General features: G+C 44.5%; 1 protein-coding gene across 1 annotated transcript; it reads left to right on the plus strand.

Moving 5' to 3' along the window:
* Positions 1-8936: 8936 nt before the first annotated feature.
* Positions 8937-12853, plus strand: SOWAHA (sosondowah ankyrin repeat domain family member A). The gene has a single exon (XM_026696117.2). The coding sequence runs from the start codon at positions 9076-9078 to the stop codon at positions 10564-10566; it is 1491 nt and encodes a 496-aa protein (XP_026551902.2). The 5' UTR covers positions 8937-9075; the 3' UTR covers positions 10567-12853.
* Positions 12854-13145: the final 292 nt, after the last annotated feature.

Raw genomic sequence — 13145 nt, forward strand, 5'->3', positions numbered from 1 at the left:
TCGTTTTTTTTTTTTGGAGGGCAGCCACCTGGGGGCGACTGCATTATCGGGAACGATGGAACGAACCTCTCCCGGATCCCCGGGAGGGCTTCCTGGAAGAGGTACCTCCGGACCTGTCCAGTTCCGATCGGTAGGGAGGCCTGTAGGGAGAGGATTGGTAGTATCTGGAAAAGGAGGAGGAACGGGAAGAACCCTGGCGAGAAGAGGGAGAGGAACCTCTGAAGTCAGACCTCCTAGAAAGGGAAGGGAGATACTTGCGTTTGTTACGGGTCTTGGCCAGGAATGGATCGAGAACCGGTCCAAATAGCTTCCCCCCAGAGATGGGGGCTGATGCTAGCTTAGCCTTGTTTTTTACGTCCGCTTGCCAGTGGCGGAGCCAGAGTAGACGACGGGCAGTGACCTGGGACGAAATGGCCCTGGTGGAGAATTTTGCAGCCTGGAAGGTGGCGTCTGCCGAGAACTCGGCCGCGGCCAGGATCTTAGCAATGTCCTGGTGCGCTCTGAGATTAGCTGCGGGAACATGCTGCTTGAGCTGCTGGAGCCACTTGATGGAAGACCTGGTGAAAAAAGACGCGGCAGTGGAAGCCCTGACTGCCCAGGCGTCAGAGAGGTGAGCGCAGCGCAGGGCCAGTTCAGCTCGTTTGTCCTCGGGCTGGAGAGCCTCGAGTGACTCGCTGGGAGTTGAGCGGGAAGCCAGACCTACTACGGGCTCGTCCACAGGGAGGGGATCGAGCAAGGTAGAGAACTGCGGTTCCAGATTAAAAAACCGCTTGTCCTGGGCGTTGGGGGGGGGAGGGGGCCCCGAGGAGGCTAACTGCCTTGAGACCATGTCAGAGAATATGGGTGGGACAGGAATCACTTCGGTTTCCACCACAGGCTGGGAGAAAATAGAGTCGGGAGGAACCCCCGACGCCGCTGGATTGGGTGGGGGTGGGGTTCAGGCCCGAGGTATTCCTGGCCTTGAACAGGAGGGACCTGAATAGGTGCGGTTTAAAGAGCCCCAAAAAGCGGGCTGGCTTGGAGAGAGGCCCTCGTCCTCCGACATGTCCCCTTCTAGGGGGCCTGTTCCCGAGAAGAGCTCACTGTCTATGAGAGACCCCATTTCGAGGTCCTCCTCGTCCCCAAAGAGGGTAGGGTCCCCGGGTTCCTGGGCCTCCATCTCCTCCATCTCCAAGGGTAAGGTCAAGTCCCCGTGGGGAGCTGCCTGACCATGCGAAGCCGCTGATCCTTGAGCCTCGGGGGCCGCAGGCCGAGGAGCCAGACCGGCCAGCTGCTGAATCTGTTGCGCTATCCCTTGCCGGATGGCCAGCTCCATCGCTTGCTTCAGGTTTTTGGGGATTTCCACCATGGGGGGTGGGTGAGGCTCCTCCGGGCGCAGTCCTACAGCAGTGGTGGGTAAGGTGGCCTCAGGGGCCTGTCCAGGCTGTGAGGAAGAAGCAGAAGCAGGGGAGGAGGGGAGAGGAGGATGGGTGGAGGTTGAGGGAGTGGAAGGGTCCAGAGGCACAGAGCTTGACTCTTTAGAGCATCTGTCAATCTCCCTTTCAAGGGCCCTGTGTCGCCTGAGGGCATCCCTTTGGGAGGCTTTGGATGCTCCCTGTGCCTGTTTGCGCAGGTGGTGGGATTTAGCCTTGGCCTTCAGGGAAGTGCCACGAGAGGTATTGTCGTCTGCCATCTGGAGAGGAGAAAAAAAGGAAAAAATTTTGATTAATGCGAGGCGGTTAACGGGTCTGGATACGGCCTAAACAGAGGCCGGGACTCCCAGTGCTCGTATCGCACCCCCCTTTTATCAAAGGCAACAGAGATGTTTTGCAATGTTGTTGAGAAGTAGGGCCTAGCCCAGGGGCCAATCAGCCAGAATGAACGCCAATAAGCTGCCCCTGCCGGGCGGACCGGGGAAGGGGAATGGCAGAGCTGCTAACTCCCTTGCTGGGGAGAGGCTATGGAGCCAGAGATTCTTATATCTAGAGGAGTACCAAGGTAGGATTGCAAGGTACCAGCAAGGATTTGGGCAGTCCGAGGATCTGCCCAGGAATCAAAAACAACGCAGCCTGCAGGTAGGCCTCTAGCGGTGGCAGACGGCCCTGGGGCCACAAGCAAGATGGAATTGGAAGTAATGCAAGCTGGAGGCACGTCTGGATGCGGCCTACGTAGAGGCCGGGAATCCCAGCGCACGTTTCGCGCCCCCCTTTTAGTCAAAAAATTTTTTTTGTTTAAAATAGAGATTTGGTACGAAGCAGGGCCTAGCGCAGAAGCCAATCAGCCAGAAGGTGAACGCCAGGCAGCTACCCCTGCCGGACAGACCGGGGAAGGGGGGTGGCAGAGCTGCTACCTCGCCTGCTGGGGGAAGGGCTGCGGAGCCAACGGACCCTTATTTCTGCAGGAGGCCTGTCAGTAGGATGAAGAGCAGGCTGAGATGTAGGCAGTCCCAGGCTGCCTAGTGATCAATTAAGGATACGGCCTGTAAAAAGGGCCTCTGGCAATGGCGGACGGCCATGCGGCCACTCGCAAGTTGGCGGCTGTTCCTGGGCACACCCAAGATGGCGGACGCCACAGGGGGCCCAAAATGGAGGCCGCAAGTAACGGAGGCAACCCCAGCGGCGGTAAACTCCCAGGGAAAACAAGAGAAAAAAACCCTTTGGGAGAAACAGGGAAGTGATTCCCTGGACTAAAGAAGCGTTCGCGGGGGAAACGGCGGCTAGAGCGAAAAAGGCAGGAGGAAGCGAAGCGGCTTCGCACGGAGCGATTAGGCGGCAAAGCGAAGGGGGCAGCGCTCGGCGCGCTCGGTTTTCCCCTTAATGAAACGGTTCCTTCAGTATAGAAAGCACTCCCTGGGGAGTTCCAACCTGAGTTCCTGCACTGCCTGCTGGAAGGTCCACTTAGAAGCGATAAGAAAAAAAAAACTAGAATGCTGAACGACCGGAGCAAGAGAAAAACAGCCTGACTGCCACGAGGCTGAGCAAAAAAAGGGGAGCGCCCGAGGACCACGTGATGGTGAGGGGCGTTCCTCAATCTCAAGCTCAGCCTGTGAGAGCTGAGACTGGAGCTCCTCCCAACCTGGACGCTCGAGACAGCTCTATGGAAAAGAGTTAAGATTATCTTAGAGCCTTTTGGGATGTTCTAAGAACGTTGGTAACTGCACTTCTTATAATGGTATTTTATAAGTACATGTCCTACCACCAGTCCTATTACTGTTAGGAGTACTGGCGGTTGCCTTAACTTAGAATATCTTAATCAAACAGTTCCTACGATGCCTAGAAATTAATAGCAGCAGCAGTGTTTTGTTTTTTTTTAATTTAACCCAGTTATAACTAAGTTCAGTACAGGATAAAAATAAAACCATGAAAATCAGTCCCTGTTTTCCTTAGTTATAGACCAGGGGTGTCCAACTCTCAGCCCATGGGCTGGATGCATCACAAGCACGCCACGCCCACCCTCATTTTAGCAAAGGGGGCGGAGTCATGATACGTGACGGGACGACAATGTGATGATGTGAGTTGGACACCCCTATTATAGACATCACTGTTGCAGAAACATGTCCCGAGAGTGTAGAAAATTAAAAATGAGTAGTTGTAGTTCAGGGTTGAAATGAAGGATTCCTGGTGCTCTCTGAGCATCGTTTTCTGGCAGATGTTTCATTACCCAATCATTGACTAGTACTGGTGACGTTACCTAGTTTGGATGATGAAGCATCTTCAAGAAAACAACCAAGGACCCCTGTCTAGAAACTATAGTGGGGATCCAAGTTCACCAACTTGCTTCTTGTTGGGTAGGAGATTTGTGACTAGTCACACTGTCCCATAGATGCTTTTTCAAGAGGCAACTGGACTTTCTGGTTTTGCTTTGAAGATGTTTTGCTTCTCATCCTAAAAGCTTCTTCAACTCTGAAGAAGCTTTTAGGATGAGAAGTGCAACGTCTTCAAAGCAAAGCAAAAAAGTCCAGTTGCTTCTTGAAAAAGCACCTTTTGGACAACGATGACCTGGATAACTGAGAATGTCCATAGATGACTAGTCATGTTCACTATGGCAGCAATTTTGTGCCCATAAAATGCTCCCAAAATTCAAAATGGGTCCTTCAACCTCAAAGGGTGCAGATTCCTGGTATAAATGTTCTTCCAAATAAATAGGCATGCTAGGCGTTCCTTAAAACTGCAGCTTAAGCAGATACTTCTTAAGGACACCTTAAGGATAAAAGGAACTTCATTTTCTAAGCTTCAGGAATTGTTCTGAAAGCTGTGGTTTTTTGGCATAATAACTGGGAACAAAAATAATTAATTACTTAAGGAAATCCTGGGAGAAATAAATCAAGCAAACATTTTACCAGCCAAGGCAGTTTTGCCATATGTATTCTTTGCTGTCTTGCCTTTAAAGAACACATTTGTTCATACTGTGGTCATTTTATTTCCTACTAAATCTAACAAAATTTGGCTCCATAAAAACAACAGAAACTAAGGCAGAGGCCTCAATTTTATTGTGCATATTTTTAAGTGTAACTTTGCTCAGTTTGTATTTGCTTTTAGATTATTTTTAGCTGGATTACATTTTCATTGTTTCTCCTCATCCATCACCACCTTCAGATGATTTTTAATACCTCCTATAGTATTCAGATGAACAGAAAAATATCAGTGCAAGTGGTCTCTTAGAACAGCCATTATGAGTTCTGAATTTATTTCAAGGATTTGCTCATTTATATCCCTGTTTTGAACATGTTAAATTCCAAGTGGTTAGTATATTTATTTATTAGATCTGAAATCCCACCTTTATTACTGTACAAGTAGCTCAAGGTGGTGAATATACCAAATACTCCTTTTTCTTCCCATTTCCCCCACAACAACTACCCTGTGAGATGAGTTGGGCTGAGAAAGAATGACTGGCCCAAAGTCACCTACCCAAAGTTCATGCCTAAGGCAGTACTAGAACTCACCAGTTTTCTAGTTTCTAGATCAGTCCTTTAAACACTAACAGCAATAGCACCTAGACTTATACCACTTCACAGTGCTTTTACAGCCCTCTCTAAGCAGTTTACAGAGACAGCATATTGCCCCCAACAATCTGGGCCCTCATTTTACCCACCTCAGAAGGATGGAAGGCTGAGTCAACATTAAGCCTGGTGAGATTTGAACTGCCAAATTGTAGGCAATTGGCAGTCAGCAGAAGTAGCCTGCAGTACTGCATTCTAACCACTGTGCCACCGTGGCTCTTTAATCACTAACCAAACTATAACTCAATAGAAAGTACAAATCTGTGATTTTATGTAAGTTGGTTTGAAAATGGATTAATAATATTTATAAAATATTTTTTTAAATGTTGTGCTTATATCTAAAGACATCAGTTGTTTGACATTTGCTTATTGATGGGAACATTCATGGCCATATGAATTGCCTCAGACCCTTAATTCTTTCTCACACCCTTACAATGGCATAGAGGTATGCCTACTCTAAGGCAATATAATTGGCCTCTGAATCTGCATTATCTCATTTCATTGCCTTGCATTTTTTCTTTAGAAATTCATCAGTGGGCACATTTGGAATTTTAAGACCATATGACAGATGCAGTCACCAAAAGGCTGTCATGGGAGATGTTTTCCTATTCCCCAAATGGCTGCCTAGGTATGCCATAGCTCTTCCAGGTATTTTCCACCATGCTGGACTTTAATGAGCCCCTGATATATCTGGTACTTTGCTTTGGAACACACTAGCTCTCTACTTAATTATTTCTTAAAGACAGCAGACACAATATTCTCAAAATTCTTAAAAAAGAAAATTCAAAAAGAATTTTCCCCAGAATGTGATATCTTCCAGAAACTACACTGTAATTACATGATGCTAATTAGTTAGAATACTTTGCAGCCTTAGAAGCAGCATTTGAAATCACTGGACTTGCCATAGAGACCCAAGGAAACATAACACAGACAATCGCATCACAGATCAGAAGAACAAAGAATAAGAACCAAATCAGAGGACAGCACAGCCCACAAAAACTTATAGAAAGATCAAACCAACATCCCTTTCCTAGCAGTTAAAGAATGTACCACAATGATCATGGATATGTCACTATATATACAAAAAGCCAAAGAATTACTGGAAAACAAAGAAACCTACATCCCTGTAACACAACCTAATACAGGAAGTAGACAACCTGATCAAGCCTGTTAACAAATCAGGCCAAATCAGAAAAGAAGAAGAGAGTGGATGAAAAGCAGTGGTCCCATCCTCCCATGCTTCTATGAATGCCCCAAAATATAAAAGTCCAACCTATCTCTTTAACATCATTACCAGGAACCCCAACATACAACATAGCTAAAGAAATTGGAAAAAAGCTTGGACATCTTACAGAGGGGAGCAAATACTCTAACAACTTCCCATTATGTTGGTCCAGAAAATCAGACTCAATAAGAGAAGGTAAGATTATAATTTTATTTGATGTCACCGCACAATTTGAATCCATAAACTCATAACTAGTGAAAGAATCCAAAGCAGCAGTACTACACAACACATCTTACCTTACCAAATACATTAAGACCAAAATACCCAGAATCATAGATCTCTTCAACTTCTGCCTATCTACTTTCAGTTGGATGGTCAAATATACCAATACATCAAAGGAACATCCATGGGATCACCACTCGTAGGACTCCTAGCAGAGACTCTAATGCAACATCTAGAAATATAGCACTACCATCATACATTAGTGTTTTTTCTCTGGTGGGACCGGTCTATCAGGGCAACCTGGTCTACCCAATTATGAGATGGAGGCATACTGCTTCCGTTGATGGTCACATATACCATAGCAGTGCCATAAATGCAATCAAAAATATGGATACAGTATGTGGATGACACCTTCGTCATAATAAAAAAGAAACAACAAGAGAAGACACATGAAACAATCAGCAACATCAATCAGAAAGAATAAATTCCATTAGGGAATTACGCAACAGCAACACACTATCTTTCCTGGATATTCTCAGCAGCGTAGGAAATGGTAGCACATTAAAAATACAGCTCTATCAATAAAACCCACCCACACTATCCAAGCACTCCACTGTCAAAGTAACAACCAAGAAGAGTTATGTAAGAACATTATTCAGATGAGCACAAACGCACGTCAGCAATCTAAAACACCAGAAAAAGGGAACAGACCAGCATCTTCCACAAAATGGATATCCAGGCAACTTATCTAAAAAAAAGTGCCTAACCATTCAACCCACTTCAGCAACCATCTCAAGCTATGAAGAAGGACAACACCGATACACATCAAAAGTATCTCAGAAATAAGCACTCACTATTACAAGCATGTAGCATCACCATAGCACACAATCCAACTAAAGCCCTCCAAAACTTCTTAAGTAAGACTCAGTGGGCCTGGGGGTGGGGGAGGAGCATGAGTAATCTACAAAACACTGTAACAGCCACTACCTATGTAGGGCAGGCAGGCAGGCAGGCAGGCAGAAGACTAGCAGATCACATCCATGAATATCAACCAACAGTCAGAAGACGCAATGAAAACTCCTTAATTTCACAATATGGGGACAGACTCAATCTTAGTGTCAACTGGGAAACTCAATATCCTAGACCAAGCTAAATCCATAAACATGAGGGAATTCCTTTAAACCTGGCACTCAGACACATCAGCCATCAACAGACACATAGAGATAAACCACATTTACAAACAATTCAAAACAGACAATAAGAAAGGTAAAAAGGAAACAAAAAGCCCAGAACACATTCCTCACCAGCCAGATAAGCAGGAATGAATGCCAAAGAAACAGAAAACAATATCCTAATAACAATAGCACTTAGACTTATATATCACTTTATAGCCCTCTCTAAGCAGTTTACAGAGTCAGCATACTGCCCCCCCAACAATCTGGGTGCTCATTTTACCAACCTCAGAAGGATGGAAGGCTGAATGAACCTTGAGCTTGGTGAGATTTGAACTGCCAAATTGCAGGCATCCAGCAGTCAGCAAAAGTAGCCTGCAGTACTGCACTCTAAAACCACTGCACCACTGTGGCTCAAGAACTATGAAGAAGACCATGCCTCCACCAACACTGGCAGGGCAAGTGACTGTATACTGTATAAAGGGAGCAAATCACCAGCACTAATGATGTTACCTAGCCAGTAATGAAACGTCTGCAAGCAAGCAAGCAAGCACTGAGACACAGTTCAACCCTGAAGCACATATATTCTCTATTAGACAGCATCAATTGGAGAAGGGCACCAAGTGGGCTCCCCAAAGCCCATTCTTGCTTTAGACAGAGGCAAAGTGATGGGAGAAGGGTGGGAATGTATGGCACCAGCAGAAAGGGCGTTTCTGTATTATATTCACACCTATTTGCTCCTTTCTAGGAGGCTGGCACTCTCTGACACTGCAGAGAGCTGCAGACCAACACTATCTTCCAGAGCATATTTCTATGTCAACAGAACGATTCCTCCTGCCAAGCCCACGCAGTGCCATATATTAAAAGGCGTAAAAGAGTGACTGGGAGTGCTTCAAAATAACTAGCTGCCAGTTATTTTGCTGCCCAGGCCTCTTTACCACACTGAGCAGTTGATTTACCTGGGCCATACCAAGACGGCTGCGCGCATCTCGGGGGGAGCTGCAAAAGCACAGAAACGCTCCCCTGCTTTTGGGGTGGGGTGGGGTCTGTTCTTCCCAAAGCAAGGAATTGGGGGGCGGGGGCGCTTCTCGTCTTAGTTTGACGCACGTGGTGGGACGGGAGGCGGGAGCCGCCTGTTGCTCGTGGAGGCAAAGCGGAGGCAGGACGATCTGCGGCTGCGCCTGAGGAGCCGCCTTGGGCTTCAGAAAAAAAACGCGCCGTTCGAACTCAGGTGTGTTGCTCACTACAAATCCCAGCCGGCTGCGCGGCGGGCGGTGTTTGTCCCGCACTTTACCTCGGGCGTTCTCGGCCAGCTGGAAAGGAGGGCGCCAGAGAGAGATTCCTCCACAGCCGAGGAAGCGGCGGCAGGTGGCTGGAGCCTCCCGGGGAGCGGTCACCGTCTCTCTCGCTCTCTTTCTCCGCGGCTCCCACGCCCGTCGTCCGCCCTTTCCGTATCCCCTCAGCTGGCCGTACCGGGCATGGCTGAATTCTTGAATCAAGCCGCCCTGGTGGGCTTCCTTCGGAAACACGGCGGTAAGGTGCGCAAGTCGCTGCTGCTCGGCCACTTCAAGCCGCTGTTGGACGTGCCCGAGGCTTCGCCGGAGGTGCGAGCTGCTCTCCGCCAGCGCTTCATCTACTTGGTCGAGAGCGTGGCGGTCGTGCAGGTCTCGGAGGGGATCAAGTTGGTCGTGCTCAAAAAAAGGCACCAGTTGGTCCCGGATTCCTCCGATGCGGAACCGAGATCGATCGCCTTCGGGGACCTGTCTGATGAGGAAACAGAAGGCGCCGATTCTGGAGCGCCCGCTTGCCCTGCCGGCTTGGTGTCGCCTCGGAGCTCGCCTGGAGAGGAGGAGGAGGAGGAGGAGGAGGACCCTGAGGCGCATCGGAGTCTCCCTGTGATCCAGTTGAAGAGCTTCTTTCAAAGGGGAGGCTCGGAAATCCTCAAAGTTCCCCGTGTCAAAGACCCTTTGGCCCCCAGAGGTGCCTCCCCAAAGCCCTGCATGCTGCCGGTGCGCTCGGTGCCCCCTCCCAGCAACGCTAAGAGATCGGAGGGGTTGAGTCCTGAGCAAGACAGTATCCCAATCCAAGATGGTCTCCAAGTGGATCGATCTGCCATCCTGCCGTCTGCCTCCCCTCGGACTAAGAGGCGGCAGCTGAATGAAATGGGGCCCAAATCCCCGAGGAAGGGGTCAAAACCACTAAAGGTGGGTGAGGAGGTGGACAGCACGGCCAATGGGTCCTTGGAATCTGCTGAGCACCAGTGGGTGGTGAATGCCACAGCTGGCCAGTGGTCCCAGCAACTTCATGGCTTGCTCCTCAGTGACTTGAACCTAGCCAGCAAAAGAGATTTCATGAACGGCTTCACAGTTCTCCACTGGGCAGCTAAAAGTGGAAATTGCAGAACACTGAGCAAAGTCATGGAAATGACTGAGAAAGGAGGCATTCACCTTGATGTAAATGCTAAGTCCTTCGGGGGTTATACTCCACTCCATATTGCTGCTATCCATGGGCAGGAAGAAGTTATTGCCCAGTTGGTCAAAGTTTACAATGCCAAAGTCAATTTAAGAGACTACAGTGGGAAGAAACCATTCCAGTATTTAAAAGAAGGCTCTTCTTTTAAAGTCAGGCATCTCTTAAATGACCCTGGTCTTCAGACCAACCCCGGACAGAACCCTTCCACCAAGAAGAACATAAAAGTGGCTGCTTCTATCTTGAGTTCCACCAGCACTGTCCTGGGGCTTTTATCTGACGATATTGCTTTCTATGAACTGACAAAAGGCTTGAAGAAACCGGCTCCCATCAATAAATTTCTTAACATTGCCACAGCCCCTAGGAGGAAGTTGAAATCTCAAAGAGCTTTTTCTTCTTCTTCTTCTTCCTTGTTTCAGGCCCTCGAGGAAGAACAGAAGGAAACTGCATCAAAACATAGACCAATTTCAGAATTGTTTTTTGGTCACTTATCTCACTGAAATCGAGTAATACCAACATTTAATTAGACTTGGGTAGATCTCGCATTCACAAAAACACATTTTGCTTTGTACTTTTGAGTGTGTTTCAATTTAAGTCTAAGGAGGAAAAAGGAAAGGTTATTCATAGGATTGTGTTTTAACTTGATAGTTGTTGCTTTCCAGCATTTGATAAGACAGATTTTTTTAAACCAAATCTCATTTATTAAATGTGAATTGTTGAAGTTTCATCTGAATTTTATCCATTAGGTGGGAGTTGTTGTTTTTTTCCAACAAAAGGTAATATTTAGGTGCAAATTTCCATGAAAATCAGTTTAGTAAGGCAACAGTCCTGCAGTGTTTGAGAAAAAATCCTGCTGAAATCAGTGGACAGACTTTTGAGTCAGCACTGATAGAATTAAGAATTAACATTATATACAAGATAATTTATTTCAAAACAAAAATATATTTTATTCATGCATGCTGTTCTCAAAATCTTTTAAATGTCCTCTTATGGGAACAAAAATATTTTTATCTTTTCTTGGCATCCTATCCTATTCTATTAAAGTAGATTTAAACACATTTATTTGTAGTAGCTCCCCTCTCCTAATGATGTGCCATTTATTAGGTTTGGAAATATTTGTTGTACAATAATTGAACAAGGTCCCATTTTATATCAATCTATTTTTCAGCTGATCTGATTTATGCAATTGAAAAGAAGGCAACTGTAGTAAAACTATATTTTTGTTTACAATCTAAAACTTCAGACTGATACTTTTCCATTAACTTTTTAAAAATAAATTGGAAAAAAGGAATATACGTGGCTTTTAGCAGCCAACTGAAGGCTAATTTATTTTATAAAAAATTAAAAGCCTCTATTAAATATATTTATGCATTTACTGTGTGTAGAATATGTAATGAAATTATAAATCTAGCTCATGCCAACTTAAAACAAAAGAAGTTTAATACCTCTACCTCATTGCAACAGTTATATGACTAGTTAAGACTTTTTATTTAGAAAAAGCATACAATCCTAATTGCACAATTACCTTGAGTTGATAATATATTGACAATTATAATATTCTGTCCTAAAAACATTTGAAAATATAGTAAGAAAATTTCTATTTAGGATATTTATTTTTACACAAGAAGGAATGGAACAACTTAAGGAGTTATTTTTATATTATTAATTGTATAAACATTTGAAATAAATCTGTTTACAGTTTCAGCCTATTCAGTATAGGATCTTAAATTTATTGTGAAATTCTCAACATCAAATCCTTAGAGATTTAAAAATGCTTTTCATAAATTGTTATGTAAGCCTTATATAAATGAGATGGCTATGATCCCACTTTACAAATAAATGTATGGTTGTTTTGTGTATATTGATTTAATACAATCAATTACTCTGTGGAATTAAATAAGGACTGCAAAACTGATACGAGTTTACAGGGAAGAACATTCCAAGTAAATGTATACAGAAATTTTGTGCCTTTCTAGTGCTGTTTGTACAATGTATAAGTGCTGTTATCATGATGGAATTTATTTCTATATTATGTTTTTAAGCCAAAGCCAATTTAAATCTGAAAAATTTGCATGAACTGAAACATGATGGTACAATCTAGATCACCATCCATTGTAGTAACTGTAGTTAATAGTTCAGCTACAAACAGAAATATAATTATCCCTGTTGGTACTATCACCTTACCTAGAAAAAAACTTCCTTAACCGAATGCTGTTATCTGATTTGACTTTTAAAATGCATTCACAGATATATGAAATATTTCATGGAAGACATTTAAATACTTTGGAAAATGAAAAAATATAAGTAAAAACTGAAGCATAAATCTATAGGACCATGCTTTAAAGCCAAATGATTATTTAACTACACATTTGTAATGCGGAAAAGCAAAAATATAAACTAATATATATTTGTAAACTTGTACATCTGACAGATTTAGCAAATGCATCTTGAGTGGAATACATGCATGCCTACAAAATCCACGTTGTTTGGTTGGGAATATAGCAATGTCAACAGCTTTAAAGACACATCTCTTTCTCTGATGTAGTTTTCTTTACAACTGTTTTGAATGCCACAGATGATCTTTTTAAAAATCCATTGTTCTTCTACAACAAAATGGACAAACAGGCTAGCATATCTGTTTACAATAGTTTGGTTGTTTAATCCGCATTACTAGTTTCAATTTTCAACTGTGGCATTTCACTGGACTACTGTGAAACTCTTTTCAAGGTCAGTGGTTTTCAGAATGTTTTGTTATCAACCTTGCATTAATAAAGGCAGTGCTTCTTATTTTTGGATATGTGTGTTCATGTGTGCATGGGATAATATATCAAACTCTACAAAATATGGCAGTAAATGTGCTTTAATATGGAGGAGATGTAAATATTTACTGTTCACATTTTTTTAAAATAACTTCCAGGGACCACAATCTACAGAATTTGGATAATCTACACTTAACGTGGCATATTATCACAGCTTTTAGGATCAGCCAGATTCATTAAATGAAATGCGGTTCCCAGTTTAGTAGAATCATCAATACACAAGAGTAGCATCCTTCCCTTGGCCATTTAATTGTGCAACA

This window comes from Pseudonaja textilis, chromosome 2, assembly GCF_049901715.1.
Source record: "Pseudonaja textilis isolate UNSWEBS1 chromosome 2, rPseTex1.2, whole genome shotgun sequence".
In the NCBI taxonomy this organism is placed as follows: Eukaryota; Metazoa; Chordata; class Lepidosauria; order Squamata; family Elapidae; genus Pseudonaja; species Pseudonaja textilis.

Coding starts and splice junctions, on each gene's coding strand:
- SOWAHA (XM_026696117.2), top strand. CDS start 9,076: ATGGCTGAATTCTTGAATCAAGCCGCCCTGGTGGGCTTCCTTCGGAAA.